General features: G+C 46.3%; 1 protein-coding gene and 1 long non-coding RNA gene across 30 annotated transcripts in view; one reads left to right on the top strand and one right to left on the bottom strand.

Moving 5' to 3' along the window:
- Positions 1-13965, bottom strand: part of ADTRP (androgen dependent TFPI regulating protein) — a 126587-nt gene extending 112622 nt beyond the window's left edge. For 25 of the 29 annotated variants that reach the window (XR_009597664.1, XR_009597683.1, XR_009597675.1 and 22 more), the window contains exon 1: positions 13683-13965. Coding sequence is in view for 8 of the 29 variants with exons in the window: in XM_042236748.2 (XP_042092682.1) it covers positions 13683-13835 (153 nt within the window). In the remaining 21 variants the exon portion in view is untranslated. Of the gene's footprint in view, positions 1-1198 lie in introns of all 29 variants that reach the window. The other 4 variants (XM_060403526.1, XM_060403525.1, XM_060403524.1 and 1 more) reach the window with 1 other exon arrangement.
- Positions 1-22530, top strand: part of LOC121817385 (uncharacterized) — a 42582-nt gene that overhangs the window by 14532 nt on the left and 5520 nt on the right. The window contains exon 2 of the long non-coding RNA XR_006057267.2: positions 6961-22406. This is a non-coding gene — a long non-coding RNA (uncharacterized LOC121817385). The remainder of the gene's footprint in view (positions 1-6960; positions 22407-22530) is intronic.

Raw genomic sequence — 22530 nt, 5'->3', positions numbered from 1 at the left:
ATGGAAACAGAATAGAGTCAGCTTAACAGGAGAATGTAACGAGATAGATGCCCTGGCTGCACAGAGGAGGGGAGAACCAAATGAACAGCGCAAGGGCGCAGCACCAGACTCAATGGTGGGTGTACTCTGGCTCCTTCCTAGGAAGAAAATAGCTTTAAATGTCTGGTGTTGCAATCTCATTAGAGAAGCCAGAATCAGGGTCAAGGGCACCATGAAGGAGCTCTGTGCTCCCCCAGGGGAGACCCCCACAACGGCATCTTGCTTGTCTGGGGAAGAAGCCAGTGCCCCCTCCCCACCTCATTAAGTGGGGGCTGATTCATGCGAATGTATGGCAAAACCACTACAGTGTTGTAAAGCAATTAGCCTCCAATTAAAATAAATAAACTAAAAACAAAAAAAAAACAGAGAGGCAATCCAAAGGCTTTGCAGAGACTCTCTGTCTGAGGGAGTGGTTTCAGTCCACGGGGACAGAGCACTTGGTGGGCTCAGGTACATCTCTGAGCACCCTGAGGGTAAAACAGCAGCACGTTGTTACAGAGCACCAGTTTGAGTGCCCTGCGTCGTACTGAAAATTCCCACTGGCTATCTGTCTCACGGACGGCGGTGTATATGCCTCCGTTACTCTCTCTGTTCGTCTCACCCTCTCCTTCCTCCCCACTGCCTTCTCTGTAAGTCTGTTCTCCTCGCCTGCCTGCGAGGGGAAAGGTGGGAGGTGGGAGGGAGGTTCAAGAGGGAGGAGCCACATGTACAATGGCTACGGCTAATTCCTGCTGATATCTGGCAGTGAAAGTGAAAGTGTTAGTCGCTCAGCCGTCTGACTCCTTGCGACCCGAGGGATTGTAGCCCACCAGGGTCCTCTGCCTGTGGGACCGTCCCAGCAAGAATACTGGAGTGGGTTGCCATTCCTTTCTTCAGGGCATCTTCCCCACCCAGGGATCAAACCTGAGTCTCCTGCATTGAAAGCAGATTCTTTACTGTTTGAGCCACCAGGGAAGCCCCCCCCCCCGCCCCCGCCCCGATGTGTGACAGAAACAAAACCAATATTGTCAAGCAATTATCCTTCAATTAAAAATATTTTTTTTAAAAAAAGAAGTAGGGCCATTTTTGAGGACATAGATCACAATCAGAGCAGACTCTGTCCATTCTCACAATTTGCCACACACCCACAGCTTCTAAGAAGTGTCATGACAGTACATACTAGGAGCTGGTTTTGAGTTATTGCCTCGGAATCCATCCTGTTCCTTGAGAGCTCTGATTGGTACGGAAGGAACAGCCTGGACTCTGCTCTGAGTCTGAGTCAGGCAAGTTCTGGTATCTGGGCAGTTGGACTAATTAATGATCAACCACGTCGGTGGCTAGAAAACAACCTTGGTGTCTGGAACCCCAGAAGACCTCTAGCCGAGCTGGCCTCCTGCCGCTCCTTGGGCAGCAGGGGTGAGCAGGAGAGGATGCTGGGGGAAGAGGGCAGGGACGCTCCCACCTGGGTCCTCAGACCTGCAACACCCCCACAGCCTGTTAGAAATGAGGTTGCTCAGCCTCTCCCCACCCCATCCCCAGCCTGCAGAATCAGAGACTCGGGGGACAGGGCCCAGGAATTTGTTTTCTAATAATCTCTTCAGGTGATCTTTGTAAAGGTTTAGTAGGTTCTAGAACCATGGGATTAGACACAAATTTATCATTTACAAATCTTACTGACTACTCAAAAGTATGATAGCTGTTTTGGGGAGGGGGTAATAGTTGACTTTTATTGATTTCCTGTTTTATGCCAGGCACTGATCTAAGCGTTCAGTTTCTTGTAGCAACCCCCTGAGGTAAGCAGTATTATTCCTCTCTGCATCCCATTTTACAGATGAGAAAACTGAAGCTGAACAAACTTGCCTGAAGTCTCATGGTTGATAAAAATCAAGGCCAGGAAACCCAGTTTGTTTTTCAAGCCGACTTTACAACCAACAAACATACAAACCATGTGTCGGTTGTCTAAGAGCAAAGATGAAAGCACTGTGGGAGCTCAGACCAGAGACCACTATCTCCAGGTGGGAGAATTAAAAATGACTTCAAAAAATGCCAAAGTCTGATTCTCAGCCCCCAAAGATTCTAATGTGATGTGTCTGGGGGTGCAACCTAGCTTCAGGATGTTAAAACATTCTCTCCGGTGATTCTATCAGAGCAGCCAAGGTTGAGAATCACTTGTCTAGAGGAACTTGCTTTTGCAAACGCAGACCTGGCAGTCTCCAGGGAGGCGGGGCTGCCCAGATGCAGAAAGTGAAGCTCCATGGTGGAATGAGGTTTCTGAAGAGACGACAGAGGGAGGACGAGAGAAGCGGATGGCCAAGGCTGAGGAAACGCTCTCCTCTAAGGGGCAGGAGGGGCCGCAAAGTAGCCAAGAATGACCAGATGGTAGAAAAGCAGGAACATGCAAGAACCCCTCTCTGACCCTGAGGAGGAAGCTTCAAGCCAGAAGGGGGCCTTCCAGTAAGGGTGGGTGTGCAGCAAAGCGTGGGAAGTCACTTCAGTCTTGTTGGACTTTTTGCAACGCTATGGGACCCCAGCCCACTAGGCTCCTTTGTCCATAGGATTCTCCAGGCAAAAATACTGGAGTGGGTTGCCATGCCCTCCTCCAGGGGATCTTACCCACCCAGGGATCGAACCAATGTCTCTTTAAGTCTCCTGCATTGGCAAGCGAGTTCTTTACCACTAGCACCACCGTGGGCAGTAGTTTTAAAGGCCAGGAAGAGGCTGCCACCACCCCATACTTGTTCACTCCTGCTGTTCGGCCCCTTCAGAGCTGCAGAACCGGGGGGCGGCCTCTACCCGTGGAAGCTGGCCGCGGGGCCTCGCCTTCTTTCCTCCCCAGCGGCCTTCAGCTTGCCCCCCGAGGACAGCGCAGGCAGCTGCTGGAGCCAGGGAGGGCCGGCGGGGGCCTGGGCCCCGGTGCGGAGGCCTGCACCATTCTGTCAACACGGCAATTCATCAGGCTCTGAGCGTTTGCCAGGCTTTCCCTCCTCGGGGAGAGCGGCCTCCGCCCAGCATGTGAAGTCCATGTGACCGCTTTCCGCAGCGGGACCTTCCCCGTGTCATCCCACATCAGGCGCGTCCTGCCTTTCTCTTGCCTTTTCCCAGTCGCGGAACGTGGAAACTGGGCTCTCACCCGCTCTTAGAGCCTCCAGGCCTTCTCCTTCTCCGACACAACTTGAGTCCATGCCACAAACCCATCAACCCCGTCTCCCCTCTCCCCTCAGCTCGCAGGCGGAGGCTGCCTTGGAGAGATGCCCAATGTGGACGTGAGGCAGCCTTGTCTCTGCTGATCTCCACCCGCAGTGCCGCGCCACCGTCTACATCAACAAGGAGTCTCTACCGGGGCCCTTGCGGAGGAGCCCAGGAGGCAGGCCATAGGGGGTTGCCAAGAGAAATAAATAAGGGAGACTGAGGGCTTGAGGGTTTCCCAGGTAGCCCTAAAGGTAAAGAAAATGAAAGGTGCTCAGTCGTGTCTGACTCTTTGAGGCCCCATGGACTATAGTAGTCCATGGAATTCTCCAGGCCAGATCCTGGAGTGGGTAGCCTTTCCCTTCTCTGGGGGATCTTCCCCACCCAGGAATCGAATCCAGGTCTCCCGCAATGCAGGCGGATTCTTTATCAACTGAACTATCAGGGAAGCCCTCAAAGGTAAAGAACCCACCTGCTAATGCATGAGAGATGCGGGTTTGATCCCTGAGTCAGGAAGATCCCCTGGAGGCGGGCATCACTACCCTCTCCAGTATTCTAGCCAGGAGAATCCCATGGACAGAGGAGCTGGTGGGCTACAGTCCATGGGGCCACAGTGGCAGACCGGACTGAAGAGGCTGAGCATGCACACAGGGCCTAGACGATGCTCACAGCTGAGCTGGGAGCTAGGAGAGGGAGGCTTCACGCAGAGCCTCGAGGTCAGGTTTGAATCAGCTCACAAAAAGGACACTGGTCTGCTCATTCTCTAAGGACGATACACTGGAATGTTGAGAAGACACTCACAGAAGGAATAGTCAAGGGGGAACATGGCAGCTGTTACGGACTGAATGGTACCCACTCCCCCACCCAAATTCACATGTTAAAGTTATAACCCTGAGTACCTCAGAAAGGGGTTGTGTTTGGACGCAGGGCCTTTAAAGAGCTGATGAAGTTAAAATGAGGACGGTAGGGTGGACCCTAGCCCACTAGGACCGGAGTCCTTATAAGAAGACGAGATAAGGACACAGAACCACACGGAGGGTAGATCACGTGAAGACAGGGAGATGCAGCCATCTGCAAGCAAAAGAGAGAGGCCTGTAGAAGCAACCCCGCTTCCTTGGTCGTGGACCTCTGGCCTCCAGAACACTCTGAGGAAATTTCTGCTGTTCAAGTCCCCTAGCCTGTGGTGAGCTGTTATAGCAGCAAATTAATACAGTGGCATTAAAAGAAGATAGAACAACTGGCCACCTTTTATGGCTCTTACTACAAAACTACTGTTGTTTACATTCCTCAACTATTTTGGCTGCTCAGAAAAGCAGAGCTGATGGTATCTTCTCAGTCAGGGTTTACTTCAGAGTTGCTGCTCTCTGATTTATCTTTTCGTCCCTAATTCCGTTGGTTTTTTGGTGCCTTCTTCTGAAATGCTGCTGATCTAAGTTTGCTCGCAGTCTTCCGTTTTTATTGCTAGCTGACAAACTTACCACCTGGGAGAGCTTAATTTACATTTTCTTATAACTAGTGCAATTTAAGAAACCAGAGCTAAAGGATATTCAGTTTTTACATTTTTACGTCTTCACAAGATTCACAAAAATCTTGAGAACACAGAAGCTTATTAACCTTTCTAAGCCATCAAGTTTATTTTCCTTGCTTTAAGCCAGAACCCTATTAACCTATCCCAGGAAATGAGAATTGCTTCATTTAAAAATAATTCCACAGAGGGAGATTCCACAAGTTTCCTGAGCAAGACGTTACAGCTCTGATTGAATGAGTCAAGTAATACAACGCCCAGCTCAGCTCTCTGTGCCTGACTCAGACAGGCTGGGACTTTCTCAGGTCTCGCCTTCAGAATGATGCAACACTTGCAGTGGAGATTAATCCAGAATAAAGCAGCAACTGGGGACTAGTTGTGAGGAGTTTTATTAATATATAACTGTGGTGGTCAGGGTGGTGGGGTTGGGGCAAGTAGAGGAAGGCTTTGCCAAATGGATCCGAATTGGGGCTTTCCTGGAGATCCAGTGGTGAATTAAGAACATTGAGGGACAGATTAGAAGGAAGATATATTTGTCAGAGTACTTGGCCCGTGTTGTGCAGCTGGTCACAGCTGGCTTCCGTGTAGGGGCAGCATGGCCAGGGGGTAAACTGTCTTACCAGTGGGATGGGCTTCTCTAGAAAGTCACTCTTACTGGTGGGAGTTATGTTTTAATCATTTGTTTGTGCAGCCAACATTCACAGAATGTCTGTTAGGTGCCAGAAATTAGACATGATACAGACCAGGGCAGGCTGTATGTTAATATGTCTTTATTAGGAAGAAGAAGAAAGAGGCGGCGGCGGAGGAACCTTTTCTGTACATTGACTCACATTTTGTGGGTCAGGTTTCTCGAGAAACAGTATCTGAGATGCTGAGAGCTACCCGACGAGTGTTCAAAGAGAAGGGCTCAAGAGGCAGGGAGTCAGGAGAACCGGAAGGGCAGCTCAGCTGCGTGCCATCAGCTGCTCTCGCACTCCAGGAAGGAGCTCTGGAGCTCACCCTGCCTTCAGAGTTGTCCTGGAGCCCAGCCTCTGGAGCCCAGGTCCTCCGGTCACTGGCCTTAAGCCCTGGTCCTGGTGGCTCCCTTCTGCTGAGGATAGCTGTGGGACAGGCGCTCATCTGTGAGGCATCAGCAGTCAACCCTCCTCCCAGGAGCTGGGGATTGAGTACCTTGAGGCTGGGAAGGGTGGGAGTCCGTTCGCCACACCACACAGCCACTACGTATGAGGCACAGAGAAGGTAGGTAACTCACTCAGGAGCACACAGCAAGTGAGGGGCACCTAGGAAGCTAGGCCTTCCTTCAGCCCCTAGTCTTTATACTGTGCAGAGTGAACCTACCAGAAGGCTGTCGTGGTTACTCAATAAATTGCAGTTCTTTTATTTGGGTGCCGGTGGGGACTCTCTCCTCCTATCAGCCCACATTCTTTCCACTCTCTGAGAGGTAAAACAGTGATCTCAAGTGTTTTTGTGGAATAGACAGTTAAGTGTATTTCTGACTCTGTTTGAGTGTGAGAGTGACTATATTAGACTGATGATGGAAATCAGGGGTTGGTCCCAAGTATGGAAGTCGGCTCTGGATACTGTAAATGAATCCCTGTCTTCTCACTGTTTGTGGGCTACCTTGGACTTTGGACGATGAAATGTCCCCAAGCATCTCTCTTCCCCTGGCCCTGCTCTGCCATCCCCAAGGACCTATGCGTTGGAGTTGCTGTTGTCATCCTGAGAGCTTGAAAGCGAAAGTGAAAGTAGCTTAGTCGTGTCTGACTCTTTGTGACCCCATGGACTGTAGCCCACCAGGCTCCTCTGTCCATGGGATTCTCCAGGCAAGAATCCTGGAGTGGGTTGCTATTTCCTCCTCCAAGGGATCTTCCTGACCCGGGGATCAAACCTGGGTCTCCTGAATTGGCAGGCAGATTCTTTACCATCTGAGCCGCCAGGGAAGCCAAAGAGCCAGAGAGCTTGGTGATACTCGAGTCAGAGCTGCCTGACTTGGGCAATTTTATATGAAGAGCGGAGGGAAACGTCAGTGCCTCTGTCAGTGAAGTGGGGTGTGGGAAACAGGAAGGGGCTCGCCCAGAATCTCCCCTGGAGATCCCAGTTATGAGGCGCCACCTCCAACCACATTTCAGAAGGAAGTTGATTTTTCAAAAGAGGAAAATCCAGCAAACTGTATGAATTCTGCAAGCCAATTTAAATTGTAGCTGAAAATTCCCTCTATCTCCTCTCCCCAGCTTGCATTCCCTGCGGAATCCAGGACCGCCCCTGGATGGAAGTGGAGTGAACAGAGCGGAGGGAACGTAACGTTTGCGGAAGATCTGGGCCCTGGAAGCCTAGCCAACATGAGCACCCGGAGGGTGTCCGACAGCACTGCCTGGTCTCCACGCCCACCTTGTGGGAGCTTTCCCATTCGGTGGGATTCACTGCCCTCTACTTGAGCCTGCAGGCTCTCCCCTAGGGTACCCCCCCCGCCCCCGATCCCCTTGAGTATCCACTGGGCATCTGTTATGTAGATAAAGCAGTGCCTTCACTGGGCGCCTCTGCCAGCTGGAGAGCTGGAGCACGAAGCCCATGGAGGCAGATGCTTGAGCAGTGGGGCAGGTGGCTGATCCTTGCCTGAATCCATGACCCACCACCCATGGTGCTCAGGGAGGGGACCGATGTCCCACAAAATCCCCTCCCCTCGGCCCCACTCCTGTTCTAGCTGAGATGGCTAGAAACTCACCAGCACTCTCCCACCTTCTCATTCCACTGTTTATTGCTTAACACCATTCTGGGCGCTTCCCTTGTCCCTCACAGTCTGTGGTTAGGCACTATTTTTATTTCTGTCTGACAGATTTGGAAGTAAGAGACAAAGAAATACCCAGCCCAGGGTCAGGAGTGGTAGAACTGAGGAGCCACCCACAGAACCCACACTCCTAGAGCCCATGGTGATAACACTAGGCCACGCTGCCTTCCCTCTCCACAGAGAATTGGCTGCCTCTTCCCTGGGTCAGTTTACTCCCTCGGAGACTCACATCTCTCCTCTCCTTCTTCTACTCTCCTTAGGCACCAGGCAGGAATCGGTCAGGGTGACCAGCTCTTCGTGAAATTCTCACAAATCACCTCACACCCCAGGCATCAATCCTTTGAATCCCTTGAGGTGGCCTCAGAAAGAAATGGGACACTCTTAGAATGCTGACTTGTATTAAGTCAGACTTTGTTCTCAGGGTCCATAATAGATATTCAGCCCACTAGAAATTAAGGCTGTCTAAAGAAGTGCAGGCATGCTAAGTCACTTGAGTCGTGTCTGACCCTTTGCGACCCCATGGACTGTAGCCCACCAGGATCCTCTGTCCATAGGATTCTCCAGGCAAGAATACTGAAGTCGATTGTCATGCCTTCCTCCAGGGGATCTTTGTGACCCAGGGATCGAACCCGCATCTCTCATGTCTCCTGAATTGGCAGGCGGTTCTTTACCACTAAGAAGCCACCTGGGAAGCCCCATTTAAAGGGGAGGGGTGTAAATTTCCTGGAAGCAGGATGGGGTACTGATCAGTAAATTTACGTAAAATAAATCCAAGAGTGTTATAGTAAGTTATGAGACCTCCATGACTTTATAAATGCAACCATTAGTTAATTAGCCATTTGCTAACACTAATCATTAGGAAACACAATCCTTTAAGACCTCAAGAGCTACAAATTTTAAGGCCCAGTATTTCACGTGAAGTCACATGTTTGAAGTCTGATCTTAAATTAATCCTCTAAAACATATTCAACCCATCTTTATCAATTGGAAAATGCTTCATTAAGTCACACTTTCAAGATGACACCTAACAAAAAGGAAACAGCCACAGGTAAGCCCCTCTCTGTCCATTTGAAGGGCCTGAAGCTGTCCAAAGAGACTGTACTGCTCAGGAATGCAGAAAAGTCTGAGGTCAAGTCCAGTCCATATACGAACGTGATCGTGAACGTGAACATAAAGTCGCTCAGTCGTGTCCGACTCTTTGCAACCCCATGGACTGTAGCCTACCAGGCTCCTCTGTCCATGGGATTTTCCAGGCAAGAGTACTGGAGTGGATTGCCATTTCCTAGACACCAAGTTTTTTTTATGGGATAATCTGTGCCCATCACTATAGCAAATACAATGTAGACTCGTAGAACGTTAGGGCTGGTGAAGACTTCAGAGATTAAACTCTTGTTCTAGAGCTATTTACAAATTGATTGAAATGTTAAGAATCACATGTGGGTGGAGACATGCAAACAATATATAAATAAGCAGAGACTAACAGATGCTGGAAAAACTCGGGGAAAGGGAAAAACAAATCTGGAAAAAACAAAGTGGCTCAGCAGAGATTTTTAAGGAAGATCTGAGATTTCTTTCAGGTGGTCTGGGAAAACAGCAATGTGGTGGAGAAGCCGGGGGGCCTTTCGTTCAAGGATGGTGTGACTGGATAGACCAGTGACGGCGGGAAGCCTGGGGACCAACGCTGGAGAAGACACAGGGCTTCCTGGAGAAGGGACCAGACTTACTGGGGAGGGGAGCGCCAGACGAGAGCAAAGTAGGCAGGTGAGCTCCTAGATCAGGACTTTCTATTGGTCCTGTGAGGTAGGAGGGAGCCACTCTAGTTTCTTGAATAGCTGACCAAACTTCTCAATCAGGCTCACGATGTTTGAAACAAAATAAAACCAAAACCATTTGTCAGGAAGATTAATCTGAAATCTGAGTGATGGATGGTTGCACTGATAGTGAGAGGACAATGAAGAGATATCTAGTCATCTAGGTACCAACTAATAATGAGAGAGGCGGTACGACTCGGGAAGAAGGGGAGAACCTAGCAAGAGGGAAAACAGGACTTGGTGGCTCATTACTCATATGTGGCTCATACATGAAGTCACATATTTGAAATCTGACCTTAAATGAATCCTCTAAAAACATTTTTAACCCATCTTTATCAATTGGAAAATGCTTCATTAAGTCTCTTTCAAGATGACACCTAAAAAAAGGAAACATCCACAGGTAAGCCCCTCTCTGCCCATTTCAAAGGGCCCGAAGATGTCCAAAGAGTCTATACTGCTCAGGAATGCAGAAAAGTCTTCCTTTTGTTACTCAGGGAACTAGCACTAGGAAAATTACGAAGATCATGGCATCCAGTCCCATCACTTCATGGGAAATAGATGGGGAAACAGTGGAAACAGTGTCAGACTTTATTTTTGGAGGCTCCAAAATCACTGCAGATGGTGACTGCAGCCATGAAATTAAAAGACGCTTACTCCTTGGAAGAAAAGTTATGACCAACAAAAGCAGAGAAATTACTTTGCTGACTAAGGTCCGTCTAGTCAAGGCTATGGTTTTTCCTGTGGTCATATATGGATGTGAGAGTTGGACTGTGAAGAAGGCTGAGTGCCGAAGAATTGATGCTTTTGAACTGTGGTGTTGGAGAAGACTCTTGAGAGTCCCTTGGACTGCAAGGAGATCCAACCAGTCCATTCTGAAGGAGATCAGCCCTGGGATTTCTTTGGAAGGAATGATGCTAAAGCTGAAACTTCAGTACTTTGGGCACCTCATGAGAAGAGTTGACTCATTGGAAAAGACTTTGAGGTTGGGAGGGATTGGGGGCAGGAGGAGAAGGGGACGACAGAGGATGAGATGGCTGGATGGCATCACTGACTCGATGGATGTGAATCTGAGTGAACTCCGGGAGTTGGTGATGGACAGGGAGGCCTGGCGTGCTGCAATTCATGGGGTCACAAAGAGTCGGACACGACTGAGTGACTGAACTGAACTGAACTGAACTGAATGTGTCTTCGACAGATGAATGTCTTTCTCCTTTCTTGGAAATGTGATGGCTCTGGGACATGTAACTGAGCTAGAAGTCAGTAAGCTGGTTTGAGGGAGTAGGTGATGAGTCCGCTCTTAGCCACGCTTATAGTGAAAGCTGAGCACTGAAGAACTGATGCTTTTGAACTGTGGTGTTGGAGAAAACTCTTGAGAGTCCCTTGGACTGCAAGGAGATCCAACCAGTCCATCCTAAAGGAAATCAGTCCTGAATGTTCATTGGAAGGACTGGTGTTGAAGCTGAAACTCCAATACTTTGCCCGCCTGATGCAAAGAGCTGACTCATTTGAAAAGCCCCTGATGCCGGGAAAGATTGAAGGCAGGAGGAGAAGGGGATGACAGAGGATGAGGTGGTTGGATGGCATCACTGACTCAATGGACATGAGTTTGAGTAAGCTCCGGGTGTTGGTGATGGACAGGGAGGCCTGGCGTGCTGCAGTCCAATGGGGTTGCAAAGAGTTGGTCACGACTGAGTGACTGAACTGAACTGAGAGTGAGATAGGACAGCCATACTAGAATTTAGATTTGATTAGATCATCAGTCCTGGCTGACACTGCTCCTTTTACATTGACCCTCCTTAATATAAAGCAAAAAGATACAGAAAGGTGAGACTTCTGCTGTATTATTCTAATTCTACAAAATCATTTTTTTGTTATTGTTTTCTGTTTACTTGTTTTCATAAAATTCTATGATTGAAACAGGCAGTCACCTTGATATTTTTCAAGCATGGTAGAGCTGTACTCAGGCTTCCTAGGTGGCACTAGTGGTAAAGAACCTGCCTGCAATGCAGTAGACAAGGGTTTGATCCCTGGGTCGGGAAGATCCCCTGGATGGGGGCATGGCAACCCACTCCAGTATTCTTGCCTGGAGAATCCCACAGACAGAGGAGCCTGGGGGCTACAGTCCATAGGTTTGCAAAGAGTTGGACATGACTGAATCGACTTAGAATGCTCAGAGCTCAAATCTCAAATTTCAGGTCCCAAAGTCAGATAACCAGTGAGGAGGAAGCTGAAATTCCAGGCCTCTGTGAACTGAGCTTTCTGAATTTCCTCTCCTTAGCATTACAGAGAGTCTTTTTTTTTTTTTTTCTTACCATGCATTACGTCTGCCTGGATTATGATGCCAAAGAATTGGAATCAAATACTTATATTGCACCCTAGATTTAGGTTAAAAATTCCAAAACTTAAATTAGCATCCCCAAAGGATACAGCATTCTTAGCTTTTAACTCTAAAAATAATGTTACATATTCCCCAAATGTTTTTTAGAAATCTATTTTTCTCCCGTTCACTTATACTTCATCATTTCATTCATCCCATTGTGGTCAGCTGGGCTAGGAAGAGAAGCAAGGAGCAAGCGATGTGATTGGTTTGTGGATGGTTGAAAATGTGCATTTGCCATTTGGTTGGGTGATTTGTCCTTTAAGATGGAGCCTGAGCCTATAAAAAACTTGAAGTGGGATCTGAACGTGGCAAAATGTATTTGCTTTTCTTAGATAAATCTGTTAGTCTGGGTGTGCTGTAAAATGGCATTATTCCTCCACTGGAAATTGCACTTCCTACACAACATACGCCACTCTGCCTTCCCTCACAGACTTCCCCAAGCAAAGTTCAAAATCTCTTCTGCATATGTTGTCAATGTCATCAGGAAACCATGAAACCATGACTTTAGTTCCTCGTTTAGGCTCATCTGAGAAGCACTTCAAGGTAAGATTATTTTTTTTACCCCTGAGAAGGAAGGATTTATTACCTGCAGCAAGTAAGGAGAACACTTGGGGATCTCTCATCAAGTAGTGTCTCCCCAAATAGCAAAACTGGGGAAGGTTTAAGCTAAAGGAACCTGCATATTCATGAGGGGGCTTGAACAGAGGAGAAATAAACATCCAATTGGGGCAAGGACTCGTGGACACAGTAGAGGAAGGAGCGGGCGGGACAAATTGAGAGAGTAGCATTGAAACATGGACATCACCAGTTGACAAAAGGATTGCTAGTGGGAAGCTGCTGTGTAACACAGGGAGCTCAGCCCGGAGCTCTGTGATAGCCTAGAGGGGTGATACGGGGGGAGTGGGAGGCAGATTCAAGAGGGAAGGGATATATGTATACATATATCTGATTCCAAAGACATGGCATCTGGTCCCATCACTTCATGGCAAATAGACGGGGAAACAGTGGAAACAGTGGCAGACTATTTTTTTGGGCTCCAAAATCACTGCAGATGGTGACTGCAGCCATGAAATAAAAAGACGCTTACTCCTTGGAAGAAAAGTTATGACCAACCTAGACAGCATGTTAAAAAGCAGAGACATTACTTTGCCAACAAAGGTCTGTCTAGTCAAAGCTATGGGTTTTGCAGTCGTCATGTATGGATGTGAGAGTTGGACTATAAAGAAAGCTGAGCGCCGAAGAATTGATGCTTTTGAACTGTGGTGTTGGAGAAGACTCTTGAGAGTCCCTTGGATTGCAAGGAGATCCAACCAGTCCATCCTGAAGGAGATCAGTCCTGAATGTTCATTGGAAGGACTGATGTTGAAGCTGAAATACCAATATTCTGGCCACCAGATGTGAAGAGCTGACTCATAGGAAAAGACCCTGATACTGGGAAAGATTGAAGGTGGGAGGAGAAGGGAACAACAGAGGATGAGATGGTTGGATGGCATCACCGACTCAATGGACATGAGTTTGAGTAAACCTTGGAAGTTGGTGATGGACAGGGAGGCCTGGAGTGCTGCAGTCCATGGGGTCACAAAGAGTTGGGCACGACTGAGCGACTGAACTGACTCTGACTAATATCTGATTCCAGCTGTAGTATGGCAGAACCCAACACAACATTGTAAAACAATTATCTTCCAGTTAAACCTTTTTTAAAAAGAACAATTTTTAATAATTTTTTTAAAAAAGAGATAAGATTCTTTTAAAAATAATTTTTAAAAGTGTTTCACAATTAGTCAACACAAGAGGTAACTATGGATAACTCCCAAAGTGGGTTTCTCAGAGCAAATTGCCAAATAAAAGAGAATGCCCAAACTCACAAACTATGAAGAAGAAAGATAATGGAATTTTGGACTGGATAAAATCAAAGGGTGTTAACGTTTAAGGCACTTATATGAGAGACAAATAGCTTGCTTCCTGATGCGTACTTACCAGATTAAGCAGTGTTAGGTACTTCCATTTTCCCCCCTTTTGAAAGATTAGGGATATCTGCGGATCCTTTCCTTCTAGTGAGATATAAAAGTTGAGGAAGATATACCAGCTCAAGACAAACAAGTGGTATACGCACGTAGACGTCCTCGTCATGGCTAGGTCTAAGCAGAGAGCCGTGAGCTGCTTCCTTCCAAAGTGCTTGTAACAGCTGACGTCCTAGGGCAGGCGGGAGACGGAGCGCTGTAAAATACACCCCTCTGAGACTGACAACTCCAACACAGCTGGGAAGCTCTGCTTGTGCTTGTCAGTATTTAGGCTTTGAAGAGGGCAGGGAGCCATGATGCAAGAAGTGCCCTTTGCACTATTTGGCTAGGGTGGGGCATGATTCAACAACCTCATTGGTAAGTCAAGTCTAGTGAAATACCGTCACGGCCAAATACTCTCTTTTCTACCCTTTCCTTTGGGGAAAGGAAAGCGTGAGAAAGTTGCCGTAATATATCCTGAGAGAATGAGAATGAGGTTGGCAAACCTGCTGGAAGAGATCGTGGGTACGTTTAGCACACAGACGGGAGTAACTAGAAATGGGAAGGGTGTTGTAATCTTGTTCTGAAGGTCTCTGAGGCCCTCTGAAATCTAAAATAACCTTTGATCCTCTATCGATCAGCCCCAGGGTTTTAGCTGCCCCTCCCCCATCCCACAGATTTTTATCTGTATCCTAGAAAACCAAGAGTTACTGAGAGCTGTCCCACACACTCTATTTGCATAGGGATTTCTATTCCCTGGGAGGAAAGAAGTACAGCAAGAGGTCTGTAGCCAGAGAACAGGAAGAGACGTGTGGCCCTAACCCCAACAAACCTGAGTTCGGACACCGCTGGGAGGGAATGAGGGTCTCTGCATTGTCTTGGAGTGGACAAGAACATGCTCAGGCTGGGCTAAGTTTTCAGAACTGGGCCCTGCCACAGGCCCGACAGAGGGGACCTCAGAGAGGTCTGGAAGTGTCTACCTTGTGACATCACCAGCTCGTTTCCCCCGGGCAACTGGCTCCAAGGGTTCTGAGCAGATCCCTAAGGGAAGTGCCCCTGGTGCAGTTGGTAAGTCTGGAGTGGGCGGTGCTCGGTGATTTAATCAGAGCTCACAGGAACTAGGGGAAAGAATAGCAGGCACAGGATCCCAAACATCAGGCGCTAAGCACGAGGGAAGAGCAAGCCTGAGCCAACAGTATAGGGTCTGCATTGGAAGCATTCTCAAAGGAAAGGGTAGTCTGGGAAATGAGAAATATAAAATCCCACACACAGGTCCACAGCCTAAGTTAACACCGAATATAATAATATTGCCTAATATAGTACTTACCATGTGGGAGGTATTGTTCCGAGTGCTTTGTGCAACACTCTAAACACTGCTATCAACTATGTTCTGTTGTAACCCTCACTTTCAGATGAGGAAATTGAAGCCCAAGCTGAATACATTCAACAGAAACTAAGAGGCAGGTTGAGTTGCAGTCTGAACCCTAACCAGAGTGAAGTGAAAGTCGCTCAGTTGTGTCCAAGTCTGCGACCCCATGGACGGTAGCCCACCAGGCTCCTCTGTCCGTGGGGATTCTCCAGGCCAGAATACTGGAATGAGTAGCCGTTCCCTTCTCTGGGGAATCTTCCCAATCCAGGTATCGAACCCAAGTCTCCCGCATGGCAGGTGGATTCTTTACCCTCTGAGCCATCATGCCTGACCACAAAGGAACCATACTTGCTCTGTACACCCTCAGACGCCCTTTGCAATATTTCTCCAGTTTCTGTTACGCCCGCTCTAATCCTCTACTTCTTCCATCAGAAAATTTTCTCAGGAAAGGATCAGATACGTCTTAAAACTCGGTGCTCCTGCGAATGCCTGTGCTATGTCCCCCAGGGTGGATTCCTAGTAAGCATCATCATAGATTGAGGGACTTTTATCTCTTTATACAAAACCTCAAACACAGGTCTGCAGATGGGTAAGGATTTGAGGAAATATTGGGAAAGGAGAGGAGATAAAGGCCTCAATCTCCCTGGCGTTTCCCAGGGAGCTGGTCCAGCCCTTTGTCCATCTCACACTATGTATTGACCACAGTGATTTTGCCACCATCTTGGTCTCTACCACTGCTTTCTAGCTTATGACCAAAATTTTATACTTCTAGTCCCAACCCTCTACCCATCCCCATCAAGCTTCAAACATATCTTCAGCTACCTGTTGGACATTCCCTCAATTAGTTAGATGCACCCCAAACTCAAGATGTATAAGATGAACTCACTACCTTACCCCACACCTGACTATTCCCTCCCTTCTCTGTGCATATGGACCCATTTTCTTCCTGGGAGTCCTCCTTGTTTCCTCCCTCTCAAGATGCCAAGTTCATCTCCCCAGTCCAGCTCGAGTCAGGCCTCTTCTTTCCATTTCTCCTACAGCTACCCTAGTGCAGTCTTCTTCATCTCTTTCCAGTACTGCAGTAACTCTCTTCTAACTGGTTTTCCTAATTCTAGTCTCATCCCCCAACTGTGTTCTTCACACGGTCACGGAGTGATTCAACCTAAAATGCCAACCTTCAACATCTTTCTCTTTCCCCAACTCAGGTCCCTTTACTGTGTCGGTATCATTAATAGAATAATATCCAAGTCCCATAACTTGATGAAGTGGCCCCTCTCACCTAGCTTTGATGCTCTTTCCTGCCTCACTCTTGTCTCATACTTCATGCTTCTCCGACAACCCAAATTGGCAGAGTTTCCAATCACACCAGCTATGCCACATCCTGTGCCCTTCCCCTTACTGTTTCTTCTCCCTGGTGGCCTCCTTCCAACATGTCTTTGACTTGGTATCCCATAACCATTTACTAATACAGTTCAGCAGTTTCCGTCTCTTAGAACCCTTAGCTGAACCTCTCCTCAACCAGGCCATGTTGAATAGCCATTTCCAGTCTTCCTTAATACCCTGTGCATCTCTGCAAATTGCATGATGGTTAGTGTCTTAGTGCTGTAACAAAGATACCGCAGACTGAGTGGCTTATCAACAACAGAAACTTATTTATCTCCGTTTTGGAGGCTGGGAAGTCCAAGGCCAAGGTGCCGGTAGATCCTGTCTGGTGAGAGCTTGCTTCCCAGACAGTCACATTGCTGCACATGTGGGAAGGGGCCAGCATCTCTCTGGGGCATCGGTTGTAGTGACCCTAGCCCCATCACCAGTGCTCCAGCCTCATGACGTAATCATCTTCATAAGGTGATATCTCCCTATACCATCGCTTTGGGGGTAAGATTTCAACTCATGAATTTTGGAGAAACACAGTCGATAACAATTAGGAATTTATCTTTTTTTTTGTGTTCCATTATCTCTCAAACACATACAGGTGGTGTGTTTTGATTCCTAGAGCTTAGCATAGTGTTAAGCACACAATGCTGCTGCTGCTGCTAAGTTGCTTCAGTCGTGTCCGACTCTGTGCGACCCCAGAGACGGCAGCCCACTAGGCTCCCCCGTCCCTGGGATTCTCCAGGCAAGAACACTGGAGTGGGTTGCCATTTCCTTCTCCAAAGCATGAAAGTGAAAGTGAAGTCGCTCAGTCATGTCCGACCCTCAGCAACCCCATGGACTACAGCTTTCCAGGCTCCTCTGTCCATGGGATATTCCAGGCAAGAGTACTGGAGTGGGGTGCCATTGCCTTCTCCAAGCACACAAAAAGAACTTAATAAATATCTGTTGAATAAATGAATATGTGCATACCAGGTGTGCTTGTCTAATGAATTCTGCAGGCCAGAATACTGAAGTGGGTAGCCTTTCCCTTCTCCAAGGGATCGTCCCAATCCAGGGATCGAACCCAGGTCTCCCGCATTGCAGGTGGATTCTTTACCAGCTGAGCCACAAGGGAAGCCCCTTGTCTATTGAACCTTATTATAAAGCTGTTTCATTCATTAAATACCTACTATATTCAAAATGTTCAGCTGCTGGCTTCTGGGGAGGGGGTAAAATACTACAATGAGTAAGACATAGGCTAATCCCTGTAGGAACTCACAGTCAAGTGGCAGAGACAGATATATAAACAAAAAATTATAGCACGATGTGATAAGTACTGTAATAGAGGCAGGCATAGCGTACTAATGGAGCCTAAATTAGCCTGCAAATTATTCTGTCATTCTAAATATACAGAAGACGGAGTTAAAGATGAATGCATTGACTAAAGCAGGGGAGGTTCTGGAGGTTGTGCAGGAGAAAGCAAGAATGAATGTAATCTCCCTGAAGAAAGTTGTTAGGGCCACCAACACAGGGAACAGTTTTGTCTGACAGAAACAATAACCCATTCCTAGGCCAGTCACAGAATGACTAAGTGCAAAGGGCTGGGGCTCAAACATGGGCTTGCGTCTACTGCGTGACCTTGAGCTGGTCAGACATTGGCTTCCACTGGGGTGTTAGTTAGTTCCCTCAAGTAAGAGATGGTGATTGTCTCGCTTCCTAAAACCAGGATGTCTGCTGGGCTAAAGGAGTAGTTGAAGAGGGCTAGCCTCTAAAGAGACTGGAGGGAAGCCCCACGCCCCCACAGATGCACACCCACTCCCAGGCATGCCATAGAGCCAATCACAGAGGAAGGGTTAGTGGAAGACCCTTCACAGTGATGGCCGCGGGTAGCACAATGGTGAGAGGGAATTAAGGGCTGTGGAGCTCAAAATTCTTGAGGTTATGGCGAAAAGGTTGAAGGATTATGGTTTCGTTCTGGTGCAAGGGAGGGACCTCTCCAGCTGATGATGCTAAGCAAACTAACTGGTAAATCTTCGTCCCTTTAAGCTTCAAGACAAGTTGGTGGGACTTATCTGTATTCCACTTACCCTGTTAAACTATATAGAGCCATTTTGATTTGGCTCATTCCTTTCAAAGTTGATCTGTACCTCCACAGCCCTTACACACTCTCTTCACTTCGTCCACCGTTTAGTGAACAGTCCCATTATTAAATTCCCGGCTGAGTGGGGGCTACCTCTTTCTGCTGCAGTTCTGGGGAGCCAGTCAGATTCTGAGCTCCTCCCGGGGTATCTGATACACCTCTGGGTCCTCAGCACTTTGTACATTTTGCTCTTTAGTCACCAAGTCGTGTCTGACTCTTTTGTAACCTCGTGGACTGTAGCCCACCAGGCTCTTCTGTCCAGGGGATTTCCCAGGCAAGAATACTGGAGTGGGTTGCCATTTCCTTCTCTGGGGGGATCATCCCGACTCAGGGATCAAACTTGCATCTCCTGCATTGGTAGGTGGATTTTTTTTTTTTTTTTTTACCACTGAGCCACCTGGGAAGCCAGCACTGTTTATGGTAGCAGGTAAATTCTAGATGCTAATAAACTTTGTTTGCATGGATCAGTTCTGGTATTGTGGTTTTCTTAATATCTGCCTGGGGCAGGGGAAGTTTCTCTTACCCTTGGATTTCCTGATCATTACTGCTCTCATCACCCAGAGCTGTTTGTATTTATCTAGAAGCCCTGCTGCCTCTGAACCAATATCACCCCTACAGTCTTCTAATGGCTCTTTCCCCCAATAAAAAGTAGGTATTTCTGGAAATAATTAAATCTGTGTCATGCCCAGTTGAAGCCAGTTTCAGGGGGATTAGCATCTTCCCTCCAGTGGAATTTGCATCCCTAAGGGCCCCTCATCCATTTGTTGTACAAGTGGCTGAGAACTGAGTTAGAATGAAGTGTTTCACCCTTTGGGTTATTTATGTCCCATCTAACAGCACTTGTTTCTCTCGGAGGTCATTGTTACTGCCCTGCTTTTCAAAAGCTAGAACATTTATTAAAGGTTCCAATCTGAAGTCCATTTGGTGAAACCATGTGTGAGTTTCCAGCCACCATACCAAGCCAACTCTGAAAGGCATCAGAACCTTTTTTCTTCCCTTTTCCAATCTATGAGGACTTTCCTGGCCCTTCATGTTGGCTGTTGCATCGGGAAACCCCATCCAGATCTGCCTTACTCTCTGATCCAGCTCTGCTTTCGCAGTGGAATGCAGTGTCTGAATTAACCTTCTTGGACCCACTCAAAGGAGCAGCGTTCTCTCGATAATTTTGATGGTGTGTTTTCAGTTGCAAGGCCAAAGGACTCTTCCTGTTTATAAGCATGAAATTGACTCACATTGTCTTGAAGGTTTAGAGCAGGAAAGAACCGTTTGAGGTCAGATGAGAAAGTAAAGCTCAGAGAGGTTAAGGGACTTGCCCCAAATCACACAGCTATTAATGAGGGGAGCAATGACCAGAACACAAGTGTCTTAACAATCGGGCCAGTGAGTTTCCACTATTTCTTGAATTGCTTTGTTTTGTACCCAAGTTCTAAAATTTTCAAGTGTATTTCTCTTGCTTTAATTAGTGTATTAGTTGATTATGTGAGGTCTGATGAAGTTATTAATGAGAAACTGTGTTCCTACAAATGACTTTTTAAATGCTATGTCAGATTTCATGTTTTGCAAAACTGTGTTAATCAGAAATGTGTGAGTTTTCTCATGAAAGAAAGATATTTCAGGTAGACTTTTACATGTTGAACTAATCAGCAAAGTTAATAAATGTATTCAATACTGACCAATCAGCAATTCCAATGTCAACCTTTTAAAACTCATGTGACTGCCTATTTTCCTGGGAAATTCACCACAAGAAGGTTAGCAGTTAAGCTCTGGCTACCTAATTTTAGCAGTCTATACAGTACCATGTTAAGTCATGTATATTTGTATATAGAAACTGCACTCTGATTTGCTGATTTTTTATCTAATAGTTATGCCATTTGTTGAAGAGCGGTATTGAAGGCCCTAACAATAATTATAAATTAGGCTATCTCTACTTTCCAGTCTCTCGGTCTTTCCTTTATGTGTGTGCTGCTGCTGCTGCTGCTAAGTCGCTTCAGTCGTGCCCGACTCTGTGCAACCCCATAGATGGCATATGGTATATATGGTTGTTTGGTTGTATGGTTCTGTTGTTTGGTATATACAACTTCAGAATCACTTATCTTCCTGGTGATTAATCCTTTTAACATTTTGTAATGTACCACCTTGTCTCTAGTAAGTTTCTTTGCTCAAAGCCAACTTTATCTGATATTAATATTATTACTCTTTCTTTTTGAAATTAATGCTTACATGGTACATATTTTAAATCTTTTTACTGTCAGCCTATCTATTTTGTTGACATTAAAGCAAGTTTCATGTAAATATCATTGATGAGTTGTGAGGTTTTTCTTAACCCACTGTGCCAGTCTCTGCCTTTCAATAGATATATTTAGGCAATTACATTTAAGGGAGTTTTTAGTTTATTAGGACTTAAATTTTCCATTTAGTTACTTGTTTTCTTCTTGTTTCCTCTGTTTTTTGTTTGTTTTTTACCACTGTTCCTCCTTTCATGCCTGCTGTGTGTTCATTAAACACTTCTTAAGATTCTATCTTGGTTTAATTATAGTATTTTTGAGTGTATCTGTTTGTATAGTTTTCTTAATGATTGCTCTGGGTATGACAATATACATATGTGCCTTATTACAGCCTCCTGGCACTTACTTCCATTTTAGTCTTTTTACCTTCCCCACTTTTAAATATCCTAGTCTTAGAAATCAGATTGTGTTACAATTTTTGTTCTACTCATTAAGCAATTTTTAAAACTCATGAGAAGAGTTAGTCTATTGTTTATACCACATATCTGCTCTCTGCATTGTTCTTTCATCCTTTCTGATGCTTCAAGCTTCATCCTTTGGTCATCGTCTTCCAGTTAGAATTATAGACATCCCTCAAGATCCTTGGGTGATTCGTTTTAAGACCTCCTGCAGATCCAAAATCCAAACGTGCTCAAGTCCCTTATATAAAATGGTGTAGCATTTGCCTATAACCTAGGTACATCCTCCTGTACATGTTAAATCTCTAGATTACTTAGAATCCCTACTATAGAATAAATGCTATGTACAGGCAGATCTTGGAGATATTGCAGGCTCAGTTCCAGGCCACCACAATAAAGCAAATAACATCATAAAGTGAGTCACTTGCAATTTGTTGGTTTCCCAGGGCATATAAAAGTTGTATTTACACCCTTCTATAGTTTATTTAGTGTGCCGTAGCATTATTTCTGAAAGAATGTACATATCTTAATTTTAAAAATACTTTATTAGTAAAAAATGCTAGTCACCATCTGAGCCTTTGGTGAGTCATTGTAGAAACATCAAAACTCACTGTTCACAGAACACCAAACAGATATAATAATAATGAACAGGTCTGAAATATTGTGAGAGTTATCAAAATGTAACATAGAGACACACAGTGACAGATCTGTTGGAAAATTGGTGCTGATAGACTTACCTGATGCAGGGTTGCCACAGACCTTCAATTTGGAAAAAAAAAAAAAAAAGCAATTATCTGTGAAGTACCATGAAGCAAAGTGCAATCAAATGAGGTATGTCTATGAATAGTTACAAATACAATAAAAATTTTATGTTAATAATTTCCATCTGGCAAATTAACCTTTTGCTTTTTGGAACTTTCTGGAATTTGGGGAGGTGGGGAATATCTTTGACCTGCAGTTGGTTGAATCTGTAGATGTGGATCTCATAGATGTGAACACGTTCAGTCATGTCTGACTCTTTGCAAGCCCATGGACTGTAGCCTGCCAGGCTTCTCTGTCCATGGAATTCTCTAGGCAAGACTACTGAAATGGGTTGCTATTTCTCTCCAGGGGATCTTCCTGACCCAGAGATCGAATCCAGGTCTTCTGGATGCAGGTAGGTTCTTTGTCGTCTGAGCCACCAGGGTCTTTATAGATATGGAGGGCTGACTGTAGTTTCTTTAGCCATGTTTTAAGGGCCAGTCTGATAGTAACAAAATTCTTTTAAGTTTTCCCTCATC

Source organism: Ovis aries, chromosome 20, assembly GCF_016772045.2.
Source record: "Ovis aries strain OAR_USU_Benz2616 breed Rambouillet chromosome 20, ARS-UI_Ramb_v3.0, whole genome shotgun sequence".
Lineage (NCBI taxonomy): Eukaryota > Metazoa > Chordata > Mammalia > Artiodactyla > Bovidae > Ovis > Ovis aries.
The sequence above is the reverse complement of the archived record's forward strand: the minus strand, read 5'-3'. Positions and strand labels throughout refer to the sequence as shown.